The sequence below is a fragment of the Clarias gariepinus genome, chromosome 4 (genome assembly GCF_024256425.1).
Source record: "Clarias gariepinus isolate MV-2021 ecotype Netherlands chromosome 4, CGAR_prim_01v2, whole genome shotgun sequence".
Classification (NCBI taxonomy): Eukaryota; Metazoa; Chordata; class Actinopteri; order Siluriformes; family Clariidae; genus Clarias; species Clarias gariepinus.
The window spans coordinates 8628931-8650968 of NC_071103.1; the positions used below are offsets into that span (position 1 = coordinate 8628931).

General features: G+C 36.9%; 1 protein-coding gene across 1 annotated transcript; it reads right to left on the reverse strand.

The window, feature by feature from the left end:
* Positions 1 to 1802: 1802 nt before the first annotated feature.
* ywhabl (tyrosine 3-monooxygenase/tryptophan 5-monooxygenase activation protein, beta polypeptide like) lies at positions 1803 to 21540 on the reverse strand. Its single transcript, XM_053493579.1, has 6 exons — positions 21414 to 21540; positions 18271 to 18576; positions 11826 to 11949; positions 5088 to 5251; positions 4160 to 4255; positions 1803 to 2883 (listed from the first exon to the last, which is right to left on the reverse strand). The coding sequence occupies exons 2-6, from the start codon at positions 18562 to 18564 to the stop codon at positions 2824 to 2826; spliced, it is 738 nt and encodes a 245-aa protein (XP_053349554.1). The 5' UTR covers positions 18565 to 18576; positions 21414 to 21540; the 3' UTR covers positions 1803 to 2823.
* Between the last annotated feature and the right edge of the window lie 498 nt (positions 21541 to 22038).

A 22038-nucleotide genomic window follows, 5' to 3' on the forward strand; every position in this document is an offset into this window, starting at 1 on the left:
CACCCCATCCATAGTGTACCCCACCTCATGCCCTAAGTGTCCTGTGATAGGCTCCAGGCCCACGCAACACTGTATACAGGATAAAGCGGCATAGACAAAGAGTGACTTGCTTCTTGATTAATATAAAAATCCGTAAAAGCGTGCTGAAGAAGGATGAGACACGAAAAAGAACGCTTATATCATAGCATGTAAGATCTGTAGTATCAATCAGATAGTTCGTACTTGTACTATATGACCAAAAGCATGTAAATATCAGACCATCACACCCATACACATCCCTACCCCAAACTTTTGCTACAAATGTGAAAGCATGTTTTTTAAGAATATATCTTTTACAAAAAAAAAATATATATATTTTACTAGAGCTGAGACCTAACACAAACCATTATGCCCATGTGCCACAGTATGAGGTACCTAGAGACTTGATTTGGTTAGAGCAGCTGTATACACCGGCACGGTGGTGTAATGGATAGCATTGTATTCTTGCATCTCAAAGGTTGAGGGTTGGTTCCCATCTCTCGTCTGTGTGCATGGAGTTCCCATGTTTTCCCCGTGTTTGGTGGGTTTCTTCCAGGTGCCCCGGTTTCCTCCCACAGTTCAAAGACATGCAGATTAGGCTAATGGCGTTCCCAAATTGCCCGTAGCATGTGAACGTTGACAGGAGATCCCAGCACAGTTGTAAAATGGAAATAACGGGAATCACCATTGGCCTCCACAGTCCCTAAATGGACTACAGAGGTTCCTAGATGGATGCAGAAGTCTACACAAACACTCCCCACCTAAGACCTTAGGAATGTGTGAAGCTTTTTTTTGACAGGGGACATTTAACACAGCGATGGTCCTAAATCTAGTGGAAACCTTCCCTAGAACAATGAAAGTTGGAGGGTTTTAAGTAACAAGCTTGAAGAACACAACTTTCATTTTACTCAGTTTAATTTGTTCATTTCTAACCGAGAGCTAACTCATGTACAATCCATTTTTACTCATTCCCTTATCATCTATACTGTACCTTTTTTATCTTATATATAGGGTCGCAGGGGGGCCCTGAAGCCTATCCCCCCACACACATACACTCGCACACAATATTGATAATAGAAACGCAAGTGTAACGTAATTAAAGTAAAACATAAGTGTAAAAAAAATATTTAAGATGTTTTAAAATTTTAAATTACTTAAAGAAAAAAGAAACTCAAAGGTTGCTAGTGTAAACACATACATAAATATGTACAGTGCTATATAAGGTTTTAAGCTCCAACCAGGATACAATTCAAAACATATTGGGTTATATGGAGATGCATCATTTATTTATATTCATATATCGCTTTACTTCTACTGTACATCTTTCCTTAGTAATAAAATAATGTGCCTGGGGTTATCAGTTTTGTTTATTCTTTCTCCTTCCAGACAATGTAGAGTAACACTAGAGTAACAATGGAAACCTGAGATTTTTTCAAATCAGATTTATGTTCACAAATTAAGCTACAATTACAGGCTTGGGTATTCTTTTGTCCAAAACCATTCAAATGTTGCTTAGAAACTCATCACCGTACTGTACTTGTAAAATCGTAAGTCTTCTAAAATCATCGCTCGGTTTTACATCTTCCTTCACAAGGAATTTCATCACAAGTTCCAGTTTGATTTAAACGCCCTAAAGATTATTCCGTTTTGGCCTAAACTGGAGCTGTTCAATGTAAAAAAAAAAAAAACAAAAAAAAAAACCTGTTTTGCCTTCTTAAAGTCAGAGGGATTAAAGATGCCCAGATTTTTTTATAGCTTGTAATAAAGAAAAAAAGCCAAACATGTTAAAATGTTAAATTATTACTGTTTATTACACGTAGATGAAATTACATATCCCCCCTCCCCCCAAATAACATTTATGCTTGGTGTTTCATGTGAAAATAGCAAAGACATGAAAACAAAAATGCTAGCCAGCCCAACAATAACACCCAACCCCTGTTAACTACTTCATAGCCACATGCAGTTCAGGCAAGTATCAAAAATTATCAAAGAAAAATAATAATAAAACAAAACGTAACAGGACAAAGTAGTAACTATATGCATGTTGGAACGCTTGATGCTCTGCTTGTGCAGTCTTATGGTATCAGTATCAAGCATATGTGCTCTTTGATCTTAGGGGTCCTTTCTACCTCGTAATGTTGAAGAAGAGGAAAGAGAAGTGAACTAAGGTCACCTGCAGCAGAGAAAAGAAAAAGAAAATGCAAAAGCTGACAATGTGACAGCACATGGAATGTTTTTTTGTCTTTTTTTTTTTTTTAAATCAGTACGTTTTTTTTCTTCTCATTATCAACATATGAAGCAAATGATGTCCCCATTACCTAGTCTACCTTCCTTCTCTGATTAAAGATTAGGGCTGTTTTTATTGATTTATTTTTTTTATTTAAAGAATGCTTATAAAAGTTGCAGCTGTGCATAATGAGTATGGCAAACACCCCAACTCTGTGACCAATGGACATACATGATATACAAATGTAAAAGACAGAACTTGGAGTTGAGAACTTGCCCTCGCCTACACACACCCATGCTAATGAGCTCACTAGCACAAGTGTCACCCCTACCGGCTCCCTCCCCCTATAATCCCCCCCCTAAATCTTTCTTTAACCTCCCTGCCTTTTCCCCTTCCTCCCAAAAGAAAGATCCCTGGGTGTATTAATGATGACAAGAAAAGGAACAAGAGAAGAAAAAGGACAGATGGATGGAAAGTAGTAAGAATTAACGGAGGCAGAAGCTGAATGATGTGGTGTTCAGTGTGGATAGGATAATAAAAGCCAGATGTCAGGGGAAGGACAGATGGGCAGAGGGGAATCAGTTTTCTCTTCCTTCCTCGGTGTCCTCGTTATCACCCTGGTTGTCTGAGGTCCACAGCTGAGGAGAAAGAAAAATTATCAGCACCATATACAGTACACTTGCTGTGAGTCTTTATCATGTTTTGAGACATGCATCAAGACATCGACTTCCACTTATGACGTCCTCAGAGCGCAGCATTTACACGTTGACTGGCCACTAGAGATGCCACTAATTGCAATTTTCTTGGCTGAAAAAGTCTGACATGCCGATTACGATTTTCTTTTTTTTGTTAAAACTACAACTGACAGTTTAAACAAAAGTTTTCCTTCAATGGAAAATTCAACAGCATGTTCATAATAAAACATTTACTATTCAAAATTTTTCACTCACTTAAACACATCAAAACAAAAAAGATAGATATATAAAAAAAAAAGCTTTTCAGATTATTGGAGGGAGTCAAAGCAAAATGAGCTACCAGCCAAGGAGGGGGAAGTCCATCACATGCTTCCTCTGAGACCCATGACATTAGCCTCTATACAAACTGCCCACGCGTAGTTATGGCGTGTAGGAAACATGTTATCTACGTGAGTATGTGGGTGAATTCCGCTTACTGTGAGAGTGCATGTATGCCACCTCCAGCTCCCTAAACTCCTGATCGACCCGATCTTGAAGGTAAACTACTTAGCTAGTTAGCTAGCACACTGAACATACAGTACACCTTGCTAATGCACTAGCAAAAAAAGGTAATTAAATGATAGTCATGTGTTATAAATTAAAACTGTTTAGTTTAATTTATCATGTTTTGCTGGTCAGTTTTCATTTTAGAATCGATTCCTACTTTTTATATTATATAGGGAGTATCATATCAGAGTTATTTAAAATTTATCACTGCTTTTGCAGAAAAGTGAAAAAGTAGCATTTTTTTTTTAGTTTATGTGCGATTGGTGCACCTGCTGGACTGGAGTATGGGGCAGATTAATACTTCATATGAGACCTGACAATGAAACACAAGTTACACAGCATTTCAATGTGCACTTGATACTTAATAGTTTCAAAAAGCTTTAAGTATTACAGCTACTAGAGACAAATCAGGCAATAAATGTTCGTGTTACCGAATCAAATCTACCTACAAACCCAGCAAAATAATTTATGATTCCTATAACTCCAATCTACCTACTGTGTGTCCACTCGAACATAAGTTTTATCATAGAGCACAATGTTTTTAATGCATTTTCTCTAACAGGTCCAAGCAAGCATTAATGACAAAATTAAATCTGTATCATGTTGTAAATTAAGTCATAAAATAAAAAGTAACAAACAAACTAATAGTGCAAGCAAGGACCAGAAAACTCACTGTCAGGTTGTCTCGCAGCAGCTGCATGATCAGCGTGCTGTCTTTGTAAGATTCTTCGTTGAGCGAGTCGAGTTCTGCGATGGCCTCATCAAAAGCCTGAGAGGAAATTAAGGAAGAAAAATGTGAAGAAAAAAAAAAAAAAAAAAAAGTAGCATTTTTTCACAGAGCCTTTTAAATATTTTTCTTTAACCAGAAACCTGATTTTTCTTTAACCATGACTCAGCGGTGGCTTTCTGCGTCAGTTTGATCAATTACATAAGCTGTGTCTTAATTAGCGCACCACGCATTATGTACACTCACCACCCACTTTAATAGAAACAGCTTTAAATTTGTTTATTCGTGGAATTATCCAAATCAACCAATCACATGGCAGCAGTGTAATAGATAAAATCATGCAGGTGTGTTCAGGTCAAATGCTTCAATCAAATGTTCACATTAAACATTAGAAGAAATAATTCAATGTGATTCATTTCTTTGATCATGGCATGGTTAATGGTCCATGTGTCAGAAAAGACTGCTACAACAGGTTCTACAATAAGGTGTTAGAGATGACTGTTAAAGAAAGACTAGGTGCTATATTTTCAATGTCCCGGAATGAATCTTACAACACTAAAGGTATTTACTACTTGTTTATATGCTTTGTGTTTGCATAAGCAAATTTACAAAAAGATAGAAAAAAAATAGAAAACCCTATCACATGGTATGTTCACATCATGTCAAGTCTCTCCATGACTGTTTACGTCTTCAGTTATTAAAGAACGTAATTTTCACCCTTTTTGAGATGCCAGCCCTTTAACCTCAACCACCCATGAAAAAAATTACAATATTTCCCTTTGTTAATTTTAAACCTAAGAATTAATTTTGTGCAAGGTCATTTTGCATACAATATGGTGGTTGCCGTGAAGGTGTTTTTGCGTTCAGCACATACCGTTTTGGCTAGCTTGCAAGCCTGCTCAGGAGAGTTTAGGATTTCGTAGTAAAAGACTGAGAAGTTGAGTGCCAAGCCCAGACGGATTGGGTGTGTGGGCTGCATCTCAGCCTTGCTGATCTCAAACGCATCCTTGTAGGCATCTTGTGAGTTGCCAATGATGGCTAAAAATAGGGGGGAAAAAACAAGAACAGTTGAGTCTTTAAAAGCAAAGAAAAATTAAAACCATAAAATCTTCATGATTAGCTGTAACAAATATGATGTGCCAATATGATTTTTAAAATGTTTATTGTTGTTGTGGACACTTAATGGTAAAGCATTCTGGCAAGCATTAGCATCACTTGTTCACTAAACACTCAATGAACAGTTAGTAGAGGCCACATACAGCTGCCAGCAATATGTGAAATTTGAAAAATTCCTTTTGTGGAAAGAGGAAAAAAAAAGAAAAAAAACAGGGGTACGAACAGACAGATGTAAACAAACATAACCTCATAACTGTACGTGCTGCAGCATTGCCACATGAAATGACATCCAGCTGTGTCCAACTGTACTAAAAGAAAGCATCCAAGGAATTTATCATCTTCTGTATACATTCTTTACTTGGTTTGTGGCAAGTCAGGGCAAATACCTAAAATTGGATTGAAATCTAAAAAAGTTAGAAAGGTCCAGAATATTTACTTAGCGTTTTTGTTAGCCAGTCACCTCTTTCATGTTCTGCTACTTTCTCAACATTAAAAGTATATATTTGCTAAACAGTGATTTATGTCAATCTTCTATGATATTGGTTTGTCTCACTTCATTATATTTACAGCTTAGAGGAAGTGTAAATAATATCACTTAAGGCTGTGTAGGCAGGAATCAGTCCTAAACCTAGTCACACTAAACTACAACTTTGTTCACAACAAACGAAAGATGATAACCACAAATTACATCACTAGCATTATTCCATTTGCATAATACTCACTGGTGGCTATTTATTTTGATTTATTAGCCAGCTGAAATGGTTCCTCATTCCTAGCATTGTTAGTGTACTTACAGAACAACTAAACAGATCAAAAACATTGGCAAAAATAATTGGAAAGAAAAACCCATGAGATAGTAAGCCAATAATAAAATTTAGCAAATGTTGCATTAATGCAATTTTATTTTTTTATTCTCTAAAACTATTTGTGCTGAAAAATCTCATTTATTACATGATAACTGCAAAGGCAGAGAAACTATCATGCATTATTTGCACATTATTGTTTAACCTATTTTTAGTTTGACCTAAAACTACAGTATATGCACAGGTTGTCCAAAAATAGCAGAACAGCTTCTTCCTGCACAGAAAGTACCCCGAAGACCTGAACACCACTTATAAGAAGCTGCTTATAAATACATATATAAATAAATACAAAATTACATGATACATCACAACCAGTCGATAGTGAAATCCCACTGGGAGTTAAGTTATACAGACATCACATTGTTTCCTTAAGGTCTTGTTGTCAGGATACAAGATGCCAAGAAATGCTAAAAATAGAAAAACTGCAAACTGTAAGACATGAAGAATCTGCTAAGGTTTAAATATGGCTTTACTTAATAAACTAACTTGTCTTGTAATTAGAGATGGGCCCGATCCGTTATGATATCGGTATCGGGTCTGATATAGCCGTAAGTCCGTCATCGGATATCGGTCGGACAGGCCCGATCTATATATTCCAGTTCGCAGCTTGCACTGGACCTTAAACTCGACGCAATGCACCGCTCCTTATTCCATACCATGAACCTGCGGCAACTTCGATCTGAGCAAGCGAATAACATTAGCCGTTGTTGTGAACAAAATGTCGCTTGTTTGGAGATACTTTAGTTTGGAAACGCCGAAAAGCAATACTGCTACTTGCCATGTGTGTAAAGTCAGCGTGCCGAGGGGTGGAAGTACGGTTGCGTCGTACAATACAACTAATTTAATCAAGCACCTGCAGAGATTTCAAGGGAAAGAGTACCAGGAGTTTATGCTAGCAAACAGGGAAAAAGACACCAGGCAGCAGACGCTCGTTGACGTTTTCCAAAAACGTTTTTTTTTTTTTAACTGACTTTTTTTTTTTTTTTTTTACTCCGAAGATGTTGTTGGTCTGTTGCTTGACCTGTCAAATAGATGCGTCTGGGCTTATTGTTTTTAACTTACTTTTTTGATAGTTAAGATATTTATTTAAAATGTATTAGTTTTGCACTTTTATTTTTTACACAGTTGTTGCTGCTAAAATGGACATAATACTTGAACTTATTTCAACCAAGATTGTTGTGTTTTTGATATTTACAAAATTTTACAGCTGTTGCTGCTACCTTTTTGTGAAGTGTGACAAATTCCTTTGTAATGCCTTTAAATTCAAAGTAGTTGTGTATATTTTTTGCTCTTCTAACAAGTGCTTAATAGTTTATTTATTCTGTGATGTAACCTTACAAACAGCACAATTTCAACAAAAATAATGCTAATGTTAAAGTAAAAAGATGTATTATATCGGAATCTGTATCGGTATCGACAGTCGTGTATCAGAATCGGATCGGAACTGGAAAATCGTGGATCGGCCCATCACTACTTGTAATGTATTATTTTTATATACATTGATCAGAGATGATGTTTTATCAATTAATAAAAGATACCAACAGAAGAAACCAGTAAAGAAATTGCAGACACGTGTTGAACTCGACACAGGATGTAAAAGAAAGAATGCACATGACTGCATTCTTTCTTTTACATCCCATGTGTTATGTAGAGATGGCACCGGTCTGATAACCAGTATTGTTTTCAGAATGGCACAAATGGACAAAAGGAAAAGGACAGGAAGGAAGATAGGACACTGGAGAAAAACAAACCGGATATTGGATTCTGTAACAACTGGAATAGCAATTTATTTTGTTTTGTTTTTTTCTTTTGAGAGGACTGGAAGTGAAAAAAATATGAAGAGAACTATGAGCAGGTGGACACTGGTGTTAACTGATTTTTTAGGGTTCAGGATCAGAATGAGAAAAAAAAAAAAGAGGTACTTTGCCATCTCTTGCTCATGCTTGTGTGTACTGTGCGTAATGTCTGTTCTACTAAAACACACTTACAGTTATACACACACGAAAGACTGTATTGCTATGCCCCTCTCACAGTTATGAGAGTAAAATGTATCTATATAATCCCCTGATACTCTAATGCACTTATCCCAGCCATTCACTAATACCAGTGCTTGGTAGAATGTTTCCGCTGTACGCCATGATCGGCCTGCCTGCTTTATGCTGGAAACACTCCAGCGGGCTCAGAGCCACTTTGTCTCAGAAAACCTCGGGATGATTGTTCACGAACGTATGGCCTTCTTTAAGTGTCTCATCACTATACTGTGCTTTTAGTCTTCGGTAAATTTTAAACCAGTCCAGGTTGACTTATTACTTATTATACTCCTTTGTATATTATATCTCATGGTATAGCTAATCTTTTGAAGTGTAACACTATGGTACATATACATCTGCTTTTTTCCCTCCTCTCTTCTTTACATTTTTTATTTTCTTATAAATTTACCTGATGAACATATAAACTTGGCAAACTTATTTATTTAGTGTTAGTTAAGGAATTGAGAGAGCCGTGTCTATACATACACACACATACATACATACAGTACATACATACAGTACATACATACTAGGGCTGTGCGATATGGACAACAGAAACCGATCACTTTCTTGAACAATATTGCGATTTCGATTTTAATCACGATTTTGACACAGACACACGTTTTACAGGGTGAATATAAAACATTTTTCCAAAGGATAAGAAATAGATGTCTCTAAAACAAACATAAGGCAAAAAGTAAGTGTGTGTGTTAGTGCTGTAGCTATCCAATACTTTAGTAATTCAGTATTCTACTAAAAATGTAATCGATTCATCGAGTATTTGGGTAAAATGTTATTTTGCTTAATTAAACAGCAATGTAAAATATATAAGAGAAACAAAGATTAATTGGTTTTCTTTTTAGAAAATACAGCACTTTATCAAAAATAAACATCGTCATTATTCACAATATAAGGAATAGCTTAAAATTGACCAAGATGAATTAAGTGCATTACATTCTTATTTTAAAGCCTTTTCTCAGATGCAAAAATTTTAATAAGGTATTTGAAATGACCAAGTCAAAAACTAGGGCACACTGTTATGCGCTAAAATGCCTTCCTGCCAAGGATTTGATAATAATAATATAAATTTTTGATTGTGGTGTCCTAATATATTTTATAGAGATTATGTAAGGGGAGAGGGGGGCAATCCGTGGCAGGGGGGCATTTTGGTGCATAACAGACACATTCAAATAAATAATTATACAAAAACACTACATTGTGCAACTTAGCTTTCAGAACTAAAAGTAAAAAAATTTACAGTTCACGCATAACATAAGCCTTTACTGACGATTTCTGTCGTTTTCTCTTGCTGGTTTCTTCTTCTCTTGGCTCAGTGATATTTTTATGGCTCCCTTTCATTTTGCATCCCGCAACAGAACGCTCCCTCAAATCAATACACAGCTAACTGTTCGCGTCTCTTTCCGCTTTGTGGGTGACGTAATCGCTTCTTCGTCTGTGTTTAGTGGCGGCTTGCATCCGGAAGCGCGCTGTCTCACGCCAAACAAGTAATTGGGCAAAAACATAACGCAAGCTTTTTAAAATAATTAAAAGAAAGCTTCGAGGCAGAAGATTTTGCCTCTATAATTTTATGTAAGCGAATTACTCGATACCCGAGGAATCGTTTCAGCCCTAGTGTGTGTATGTACTGTATGTGCGTCTGTATGTCCATGTTTCTGCAGCCTATTTGTTGTTAAGCTCAGTCTCCTGTTCTCGCACTCTGTTTAGGCGCGCTGCGTTGTGTTTGGTTTAAATAGCATACTGCGGGAAATGTCGGGAGCGCCCCAAAATTTTTTTTGCTGTAAGGCGATTTAGAAATTACGCATATTCACATCGTGATTTTAATTAAGTGCACAGCCCTATATATATATATATATATATATATATATATATATATATATATATATATATATATATATATATATTAAGGCTATATATACACACACACGAATAAAGAAAAAAAATAATAAAATAAAAAACACACACTATATATACACACATTGTATATGAACCACCTCACATACATGCCGACTGACTCTAAAATGTATCTGACAAAAAACCCTAAATGTAAGCGAATAGCCTTCAGACGTTCACAATCCAACCAATAACCAGAAAGAAACAAAGATACAAAGAGTGAAAGAATGAGCTCATTATTCCTCATTCCGGCTCATACAATTGCCTGCCTGTTTCAGAAATGGATTGAATAACTAGCAGTACTTCCTCCATTCTCAGATGTATAAATGGTCTTTGCACTGGTTCATCAGATGACACTAGAAATTTAATACAAAGATACATGCAATTAAATAATCTGTAAATCTCTTTTTACTACCATCACGTTATTTTGTGTGTGTGTGTGTGTGTGTATGTTTTTGATGGTTGTGACCCAGCTTGCAGTTTCAACATGACGAAACGGCATCCAGTTTAACAAGCTAAATAAAGAAGGACTGCAACATTTCAAACTCAAACTACACACCGAGAACAACCCAGTACCTTTTTTTCCCACCCTTTTAAATTCTTTCCCCATTTCTGGCCATGATGGTTTGGACAAAGAGACAGAGAGACAGAGATAGCTGCTTGATAAACTCTGAACTTTGGCAGACGACTAGCCATGCTCATTTGAATGTTCTCAATGCCCCGCTGCCACGTGATGTCCCATAAACTTCCTGGCACAGGAAGGCAGTTAGTCTGCGACTCTGCTTACTCACAAATAGACTAGATGATTCAAGATGATTCACCCCTTCTTCACTCTACTGGAAGCCGAAAGCAGAATCACCTCATGGCATTTATGATATTTCTCTCTATAGACTTGGTCCTCATTCATTTACACATATAGTACAAAAATATAAAATAAAACAAAAATAAACAAACACAGTTTGGGCTTCATTTACAATAATTTACAGAAAACAGCATTTCAGCTAAATCAACGTACCTTAATGCTCCAATGAGTTTACTAAATGTGTGCAGTGAATATGGAAACTAGTGATTTTCCTTAAACACCAAAACTTTACTGAGTAGTAGCAGGAACACAGTATTTTAATGAATGGGTCTTAACCTCCTAAAACTTCTGTGCCTCATCACTTCCTCTCTTTTGCCTCTGAGTGAACTGTTCAAGCAAAAGGAAATGGTTACACAGTGGAAACCACAATGCCCTAAGGTAAGCGAGTGTTGGGACACTTCCACAGCTTAGGACTGCAGGGACAGGGGAATAAAATACACTGTTTACACAAACATTTTATCTTGCATTTTCTTCTGAAATGTTATACTACTGCTCGACACTCACAGCTATAATTTGCAGGAAGGAAAAATTTTGAAGGGTGTGGTTCAGTACAGGATGACTCACGTACCCTTTCAAGATGGGATTTAGACTTTCGCCACAGAGGGAAAAAAATGTAACCTTATAAATGACAAGATACTGAACAACTATGACGACGAGGTTGCTCATGAGGAAGCTTGTTTTTACATTTTTAACATGTAACTAAAAGAGCTACTTCTTAACATGCTGCTCTCGACGAGGACGGTGTTTCATTTCCCAACTCTGTGCTTTTAAACCCAATGAGCTGTTCAATGCATGAGATCATGGAGGGACTGACTGAGAGGGTGGCTTACCGCTTTTCTCTTCTCCCACAGCTACCTCGGCTAAGTAGCGGAAGTAATCGCCCTTCATTTTCAGGTAGAAGACTTTGCTTTCGGCTGGGGTTGCCTTTGGGATCAGATATTTGTCCAGAAGAACCTGAAAAAGATGAACAGAAAGAGGACATAGTGAACAATACAACATATTCCACACAATACAAACTGGTACAATGTTTTAGAGATAAGTGATCTGGAAAAATAATTTGATTTGTTTAAAGCTGGATTCCGGTTTTAAAGACTATATTTTAAGACTACTTTAAAAACAAACTAATTTCCCTATTGATGGAAATGAAGCACGACAGAACATAACCTCAAATAACAAGAATAACAGAGACCACTTAGGCTAGTGTGTTTGTTTTAAACTAATTTCAAAAAGGGCGAAAAGTGAAAAAATAATTATAATTTTTTGCCCCACAGCCAGTGCTTTGGTTTTTGTTATTTATAAACCCTTTTAGGCCCTTCAACATACTCTTTTTGAACGGGCTTTAATATACTGTAGCCTCTCTCAAGACAGATTCTTTTTGTGAATAATAACAGCTCAAAAGCCCTTCAAGCCTTCTGTATAGTTACATACTTTAACTTTTTTAGGACTTACATAGCCCAAAAACCTGTTATCATAAATTACGTGTAACCTATATAAATAAAGAAGGTTTTGTCTGTACAATCAACACAATAGTTTACCATGTATACATAGAGTATGCAGAAGACACATAACCGACCGTAATGAACCTACAAGCCGGCACAATCCTCAATAAACACGCACACACAAAAGGCTACATTATAAAAACTGAACCTTGCACCATAAATGCAATCAAAATGTTGAGTAGAAGAGAAGTTATGAGCAGTTTTGTACCAGATTATGATCTAGAGATTTTGACAGCACACTGCGCATGCGTCAAACTGGGGTGCGTCTTAAAAATCGACCGCTTTGCTGAATGTACCAAAATTTCTGCAGTACTTACAGATCTACGGAACCTGCACTATAAATGCAATCTAAATGTTGAGCAAAAGCAATGTTATGAACAGTTACTGTATGTGCCCGAATAAATAATCTACTTAAAATAAGAATCTCATTCAGTGTAAACAAACACTTGCACCAATACATATTAACTAGAAAAACTAAACTGAATAATTTTACTGGGATTAGTTGAAGTGGTTTAAGAGAATTTTAACACGAGTCTTTTTAAGACAAATCTTAATTTGGCAGGCAACGAAAGAAGTAAACCTTGGCGTAAACAGGATGCAAGATACTCAACCTTACAAAATTTTATTTCTTTGTATTAACAAGTTAAACAGAGTTCAACTTGTTAATACAAAGAAATACAGAAAGACAGAGACATGTACATGGACTTTAACCTAAAATAATAATAATATCACTAATTACATTAAAGCTGATCAGATTATATTTAGCTTTAACCTTTGAACTCCATCTACAAACTCTTTACCCGTCAATGACGTGTACTAACACTAGTTAAATATAAATGCAAAAGCGATCACGAAGAAGAGATTAAATTCTTGCTTGTAGTGCCTCTCCTTGAAATCATTAGAACTTTACACTCTTACAACCTTCGTATCCATGATCTATACTTGATTTTAATTTAGATTGTTTTTTTTAAACTAAATTATTAAAAGATTATCGCTTTGTAGACATGACATTGACACCCACCCAAGTTATGCAGTAGTTCAGTGCTTCTTTCTGGCTATATATTTACCTAAAAATACAAAGACATTTCTCACATTGCTTTTCAGCAGCTTTTAGCCAATAAGACTGATATTTAAATAACTAATTTGTGTTTATCACATGACAAAGCAGGATTGACCTATTTTACACCCTATACGACATGTACAGGAGTGACCCAGCTCAATACCAGTGTCACACTGGACCACATCCATGTCACTGGTATTATACAGCTAGGACATTACAAGCTTATATCAGTTGTGTTCACATCAAACTGTCTTAACTTATGTTTAACTAATCAAGTTAAATTTACACATCAACATACCATGATCAGACATCCAGTTATTTCTTTAGTGAATCAGTACGTTAGTATCGTTCTAGTAAATGATATTATTCTTCTACAGCCACGATACAACGATTAACAGGTGCCAATGCTTCTGTGTAGGGAAAAAAACTCAATCACAAAAGAGTAGCACACAGAGAAAGAGGCAGCTATTCTTTTCTTTTAGACGTGCACCTCTACTTTTTAATCGACCAAAGAGACCACAGCCCCACCCACTTGTTTCCTTTTGGCTCAAAAGCCTGAAGCACATGATGTTAACACAGACACAGATGTTAACGTCAATGCAAAGTCAAAGTAATCACTATATGAAGCTAATGCACATATTTCACAACACATGCACTTTCACCTTCAGTCAAATTGCTTTTTTACTGAGTGAATATTATGTGCTGATGTCAAGGCTGATTTATGGTTGATGACATCAAAAGGGAAAGGTACCATAAAAATCTGTTAAGAAAAATAATTTTAAAAATAGATAATAATAATAATACTAATAGTGCTTAATATGTTACTTATGTTTTTATAGCCCCTTTCCCCCTTATACTTCATTGGTAAATAAGACAATCTTGTAGGCAGTTTTAATAGCTTAAAACAATTGAATAGCTAATGCATAATCAGTTTAGCATGCATTGTCAAAGAATTAATTAAAAAAGAAAAGGGCTTAATACATTCGGCCAATGTTACCTGATACATCTCCAACAGGCCACTCAATGTATGCGTGTGGGAAGTAGCACTACTACTACTATTACTACTAATAATAATAAAAATACTAATAGTAGCATAATTAACTGGCTTGTGATAATAGGAGGGTTCAGAGATAAATCATTTAACCACCATAGCGCACCAGAATTGCCCCAAATTTAGCAATCACCTAGCAAGCACAAGGGCTTTTCTTAACAGCTGAAGTGTGACACACCGTCATGGCAGTGCTCTCGAGGGTGCATCAACTTCTCAAAACTTATTAGACTGTGTGAAGCCAGGCTCTTTAATATTGTGCTACTGATCCCTACAACGAGAAGTGATTCCTCCCTCCCCCTCCCCAATTTTTTTTGTTTTTTTTTCCTGGGTCAGTGTTTTTAGATCTTTAAATTGTAATCTCTTAAATGCCAGAACAATTGTTTTTACAAATGCTACTCTTTATAGAAATACTGTTTCACTTTTGTATCTTCATGGTTGTGTGGCGTGGAGTAGTTTTATTAGCCTGGAAAAGGCCCTGTCTTATCGCTCATGATATATTTAGGCACAGTGCTAATTCACACACAGCCAGCAAGGTTAATTCACATCCTGTATCTCTTTCAGAATGTTAGTCTGATGTCCATGTGACCGCTCATCCTAACATCACATAATGCTGATTTATATTATTAATAAGTTATTAAAATCAACTGAGCACAATCTCAAGCACAGGAAACATCAATAAATAAAATGATGAGACATGATACTAAACTGTGCATTATAATCCTGAAAAATTACTTGGCCAAACAACTTAATTTATGTCAATGAAATTAATTATTAAAATTATTAGCACATGATATAGATGAATTAATAGATTCATAGTTAACTACTGTATCTTGGTTCTATAGTGAAAGAGGGGCTCATGCTATGTCACTCATTGATGTAAAAAAAAAAAGTGCTTGAAGACTCGTGAAAATGAGAATACATGAAACACAGCAATGGCTCGCAAACTGAGAAAACCAGGTCACTTTGCATGTCATGTTACACAAACAGTTGTCATGGGTGTGCACGACAAATAGCTGCTGAGCTCGAGGGTGTAGCCAGTAAAAGTCCAAAAATTAGCTTGCAAATGGGAAATCAGGGCTTAAATCATAAGCCGCATTTTACAACCCCTTGCAAAAATTATGAAACCGCCACAAACAAGTGAAAAATATTTTAATTAATATTTTTTTAAAGAACAAAATTATGCAATGAATAAATGAATAAATGAAAAGACAGAGAGGAAAGAAGAAAAAAAAAAAAAAAAAAAACACCACACAATTAGTACTATGTTGCGCCAGCTGCTTGTTTATAGTTCTGTCACAAAAGCTGTTTCTGCCGATTTCTATCTCATTTGTGTTCAACTGAATTATCTGTTTTCAAAGCATATTGCTTTTAAGTCTGCTTTCTTGTCCTGATATTAATGTCTTCACTGATCTACTGTGATTTCTCTTGGATTTGTTGGCGTTTGCTAGTGTTGGCTCATTTAGTGCTTCTGTTGCAAATGAGACGATACTACGGAAGATGCTGTGCTTTACACTCACGTTAGGTGACATTAACCAGTTGTGACATTTCAAGCTTTTTAATTAAAAGCTAACTAACTGTTTTGGGGCTGAATCCCAAATAAAATAAAATCAAAGCTAGTGCACTATGTAATGTGTAGAATTCCCTTGTTCCAATTACCACGTACTGCCCTTATTCGGAAATTAGGGAGAGATTTAAAATGCCTCCTTGTGTTAGAAGGCTAGTTAGCTGTGAAAATACAACATGGACTTGTTTAGAGACAATTCAGAATGACTCAAGTTAGTATTTGGGTTGCTCTTGCTAAATGTGCCACCGTGACTTTCTATATGTGTGGCTTTTGGCACTGGTATCTGATAAGCAATGCCCCCTTTTTTTGTTTGTTTTTTTTGCCCAGATGTGGGCGGGACCATAGCGAACAGACGTTGTGATGTCATGTGCAAAAGGTCAAAACTTGCACAATATTTAAGATTAAGCTAACAGTCAACAACAATCTTTTAACTTAATACATATTGGATTTCCTTTTTGTATGAGTTTTATAAATCGTTCCATTGTTTCAACTGATAACCCATCTTGTCGGGGCGGTGTTTCCCTGATCCAACAGCTTGTTAAGATCTCTGTGGGCACTCTGTTTTAGCTGCAGACTGTAATTTGCACTTTCAGACTTGTGCCTGTATTTGTTTCTGAATGGCAAATTACAAGATGATTTTAAAATTAAAAGTTTTTCTTTTCCAAAGATTTCAAACCCCCAGGTCCTCCTAAACACCACCCGAGCAACACTTCTAACTGTAAGTCACTTTGGATAACAGTGTCTACCAAGTAAATAAATGCATTTGTATTTTTATCCCACTTTTCAAGCAAAGTGCTCACTTGAGGAGTGCCCCCACCTGCAACACCCCCCACCCAACGCAGAGGACAGTTGTGTCTGGGACGAATGAGATCGAGGCTAATCTGATAGGCTTTGCTAAAGAATTTCTTTGCTCATGAACACTAATTAAAGTAATGTCTTATAAAGATTATCACCCTCCATTACTTTGGAATATGAGAGCAGGTAGCCTGATACACTGCCACCTGGACATTCTTGGGTATATTCATTGAGATTTTCTGGGACAAATGAAACCGTGATAAAAGACGTACACATAGACAGCTTTGTTAATATGCAAGGAATAAAAAAAAAAAAGGGATATTCTGCTGCAAAATAATGATCACAAAAGTGCTTTTCTTTCTTTTGAATCACCACATCATTATTTTATTGCCTCAAAAGCCACTCATGGCACTTTTTACCCATGTATAGTTACATTTGTGGAGGGGAATGTCAAGTTCAGTTGCTCTCTTCATAGAAAACAACCATTGTAATACTTTTACACTTTGCCTCATTTTAATAACAGTACATTCCTTCCTGAGTATTGTCAGGAAATTATTAACATTAAGTGGACACAGTACATTATCGGATTCAACCATTCAGCAGCACTATACAGAACCTTAGTGGATGACATGCAAATTATGGTTATCGATAAATTTTATAATCAGTGTCCATGTGTTCCCCTGGCCAATGTTAACCAGGGTTTATTACCTAGCAAACTATGTTTGTATGCACACCCTTCAGCACAAGAGTTAACAATAGTTATAGCAAACTGTACGAGTGTTTTTACTGTTACAAGCAGAAATCATAAAATTCAGAACAAAGATCTTTCTCCTTGCCTCTTATCCTGTTTAGGATCACGGGAGGCCTGAAGCCTATCTCAATGAACTCGTGGCACAAGGCGGAGAACAGTCTGATGGGGTGCCAATCCACCGCAGGGCACACCCTCACACGCACTACCGGAAATTTTGTCTAATCTGAACGTCGCTGGATTGTGTGAGGAATGCAGAGTAAACGGAGGAAACCCACAGAGCATGGAGAGAATGTGCAAACTCCACGCGTACAGATCTGAGGAGGAAATCGAACCCTCAACCCTGGAGGTGAAAGACTAGAATGCTAACAAATTATAACACTATACGCAATTATAATACAACAATTTAAAATCACCACGTGTCTAATTGGTAAACGTACATTTAGTAACGGTCATTGTTTTATAAAGTAAATTATCATGGCATTTAAATTCAAAGAGATTACCAAGCGTCTTGACCCGTGTGTACGAACAGCTCGGAAATTAAGCAGCCACACTTACCAGCACGTCATTGCAAATCTCCTTCAGCTCCTTCTCGATCTTCTCACGATACTCCTTGGCCATCTGCTGCTTCTTCTCGCTGCCTTCGGTTTTTTGCTCGATGCTGGACACAACCCTCCAGGAGGAACGGCGTGCGCCCACCACGTTCTTGTAGGCCACCGAAAGCAGGTTGCGCTCCTCGTTTGAAAGCTCGGCACCGCCCTCCGTCACCGCCTTCATAGCAGAGGCCATATCGTCATAACGCTCGGCTTGCTCGGCGAGCTTGGCCTTCTGCACCAATTCACTTGTGTCCATGGCTGCTCGGAGCTAAAAGGGAATTTATGCAGGCATTTAACACTCAGCTTTAAGAACCTTGTGTTTATACAAATTCTTAATGAAAAATTATATAATGGAAAGTCAAAATAAATATAATGATCACCCTCAACTGGCCAGGCCACGAATTCTGGTCAAGTTGACTTTGTGTTTGTAGATTCCCAGAAACATAATGCAACTATTAAAACCCCATAAAGTCAATGGATCTAATGGGGGCATAATGTGATTTTTAGGTGCACTTTGGGGAGGCGACACATTCCAAAGGTCATTTTATCAGTATAGTTGAGGTTAGATCATGCCGCATGCCTCATTCGAATACATTTGTATGCCGTTTACACATCTGCTCCAGCTCATCAACTCATTATCAAATTCTTCGGTGTTAAAATTGAAGTGCTAGCGCAATAGACATCTTAAACGCGCAGTGCATGTGAAGCTCCGGAACTGATCAATTATACATTTAAAATAGTTGAATATTATTATATTCTTCTGATGTAACATCAAACCAGTAAGGTTTTTGCTAAACAACCTACTACACACACACACATAAATCCAGTACACTGCTTCCCATGGGATATTCTTTAAAAATGCCAGATTACATCAGACAGACTATGAGGTCATCTGTAAGCCAAACCATTAATGATGATCCCTATGATGAAACACGTGTTTCCTTGTTATGGACTTGAAATCATTCTGTACTGCACATTTTATGATTTCCTTTCGCTTCTAGGCGTACACTAGACTTTTTCCGATATTCAGGCGACATTTAACAAGCTATGCTAACAGAAAAGGATGTTGGAAAAAGGATTGCCTTGGTGGCTGGTTTAATTTAGGCTGTATCCCAAATGGATGAGAATTCCCTACACGGGTGTCCTATATAGAGAATGAAATAATGGCTTTTGTGACACATGTAGTGCAAAGTACATCCAATAAAATGCTATTTGTAAAACATTGACTTAAAACACCCAAGGGTGATAAGGTTTGACACTTAAACCATAGCGTTTGCTAAATTATTCTAGGATTTTTCTCAATCATTCACCTGAAAAACTATGCATTTTGGGAAAACGGTAAAGCGGCAAAAAAAGGGCATTACTGTAACTATTTTTCGAATGTTTTTCTCTCAAATGCTAACTTCTGTCAGCACACCAAACAACTTGACATATGTAGTGCACAATACATCCAGGAAGATGCGGTTTATGAGACACTACAGGGGTGATAATGTTAGACCCTAAACCCTTAGACTCATTAACTATATTGACATTTGCTAAATTATTAAATATTTTTTCTTCTGTCATGCACACAATAGAAAAAAAAGGCATTTTGTCAAGGAAGATGCATCATGTATTGTAAAGTGGCTGAAAAGGGGCCATTATTGTAATTATTTCAGTGTGTATTGACAGCCAGTAAGACAAACATTGTTAAATTATTTCAAATTCTTGGTTACCTTCACCTTTATAAAAAAAATGCCTCATGCCATAGGAGACAAAAAAAATAAGACACTTAAAAAATATCATCTGCTGGAGGTGTAAAAGTGCGCATGCGCAAAGCGCCTCAATAGGCAGGACAATTCTGTCAGCGCTCATTTATAATGCTAATATTTTTTATCGTTCTAAAAGCGAATAGAACATAAAAGTGATTTTACTGATTTTATCTATTTTCAAGATGTACCATTACGACTATTAAGTTTCACATTATTTTTACTATATTTTATTTAGATACAAGAAGACAATACAGACATGTTAGCTAGAGAGATTTCTAGGCAAAAAAAAAATAATTAAACACGGTTGTTTTACTAACCCATGCAAAAAAAGTTAATACACAATAAAAAAAACACCAACAAATGCACTACTTTGAGGGGAAAATGGTCATCCACCGGGAACTTACAATGAAGTAGCATTGCATACGGGGAAAAATGCGGATGTGCCTCTCTTTATTCCCCACCACACCCAGTTCTGCCCTCAGCTCCTTTCACTGGCCCTCTATTATTTTTTACGCTCTACGGCTAACAAATACATAAGCTTAAAAGGAAACAATAGTAAAAAAAAAAATTATATAGACGCTAAACCGACTCGAGAGTGAAGCTGCATCGTAACTAGCTTAGCTGTGAGATAAACAAGCAGTGCTACACAAGCTTCCTGAATGAAAAGGGCTTATCCTGCTTTCACATCACCATTAAATTAATACAATACAGGCTCAAGGTGTATTCATATTTATAAGAGGAGTGCGAAATAAATAAATAAAAAATGAAAAAACACCCTAGGGCTATTGGACAAAGCGAGCTAAGCTAAAGCTTTATATATCAGAGTGATAATGGGTGCTTTCGTAATGGTTAACCCGCTCGATTTCGCAGCGCGCGCTATAGTTTGACATGTCCGCTCGTGCCCATCTTTATGCTCAATCTGGACCATTTTATATAAACGAGAGTCTGTCTCTTTTTTCTGCCTAAATGCTTGCTCGCCTGACGCGTTAATCACTCGAACCGCACACTCCTAAAACACGGAAACGAAAAAAAAGAAAAACATTAAAGACGCATTATTATTCCTATTATTGCATATTCCCTGTTGTTGCTCGCGCCCTTACTCAACGTGCTCTAGGTACGAATTTTCAACCGTCTCACAGACGGTTAATGTTTAAACGTTACTAACTAAATGAATAAATCCATCATCGCAACCAAGTTCTGCCAGTCTGAAGGCTAGCTTAGAGCTCTTGTTAAAGCTAATTTGTCACATAATGGCACAGGGACAATTCGCAATCCTGGCGTTATGGATAGGACGATAAGGTGGTATAAAGAAGGAAGAAATCAAACTCCAGAATATTATTAAAACAAGCCTCACCTGGATGAGAGTGATGGATGAGGATGCTGTTGTTAAGCGAAAGCTGGCTAACTGCTGCGCACAGCTGATTCTCGTGGGGGTCAGTGGCGCTCTGCACGGGGTTTCCCTCCAATCACAGACCGGCCCCAGGGGCTGAGCTAGAGCCGGGCGCCATTACGTCAGCGGTAACCTAGGCAACGACTGATTTAGCAGCCTGTGTTTGAACAAGCAGTCTAACCGTACTAGAATGTACTATAACTGTTACTGTATACACTACACACAGACGTTAGGTAGGTTAAAGGAAGTAAAGGAGTGGTAAATAACACAAACCAACGTACTCCACGACGCTACTAAGCAATTAACATTTTACACTGCTGAAAAAATCAGCTCTGTCTGACCAGTTGTTTAACAGGCTGTGCTGATTTATCTAGCAGACCATCTCAGGCAGCTGTTTAAAAATTCCATCTTTTCGTGTTTTTTGATCTGAATCATTTCTAATCCTTATAAATAGCTTATCATTGTCTACTTTTCAATCAATTAATCAATCAGTCAAACCATGTAGACAAGTTAGTAGCAGGAATTCAGAAAATGCTTTTTTTCTACGAGCACTTACCTTTTAGAAAAAATGTTCCCCCAGTCCGACCTG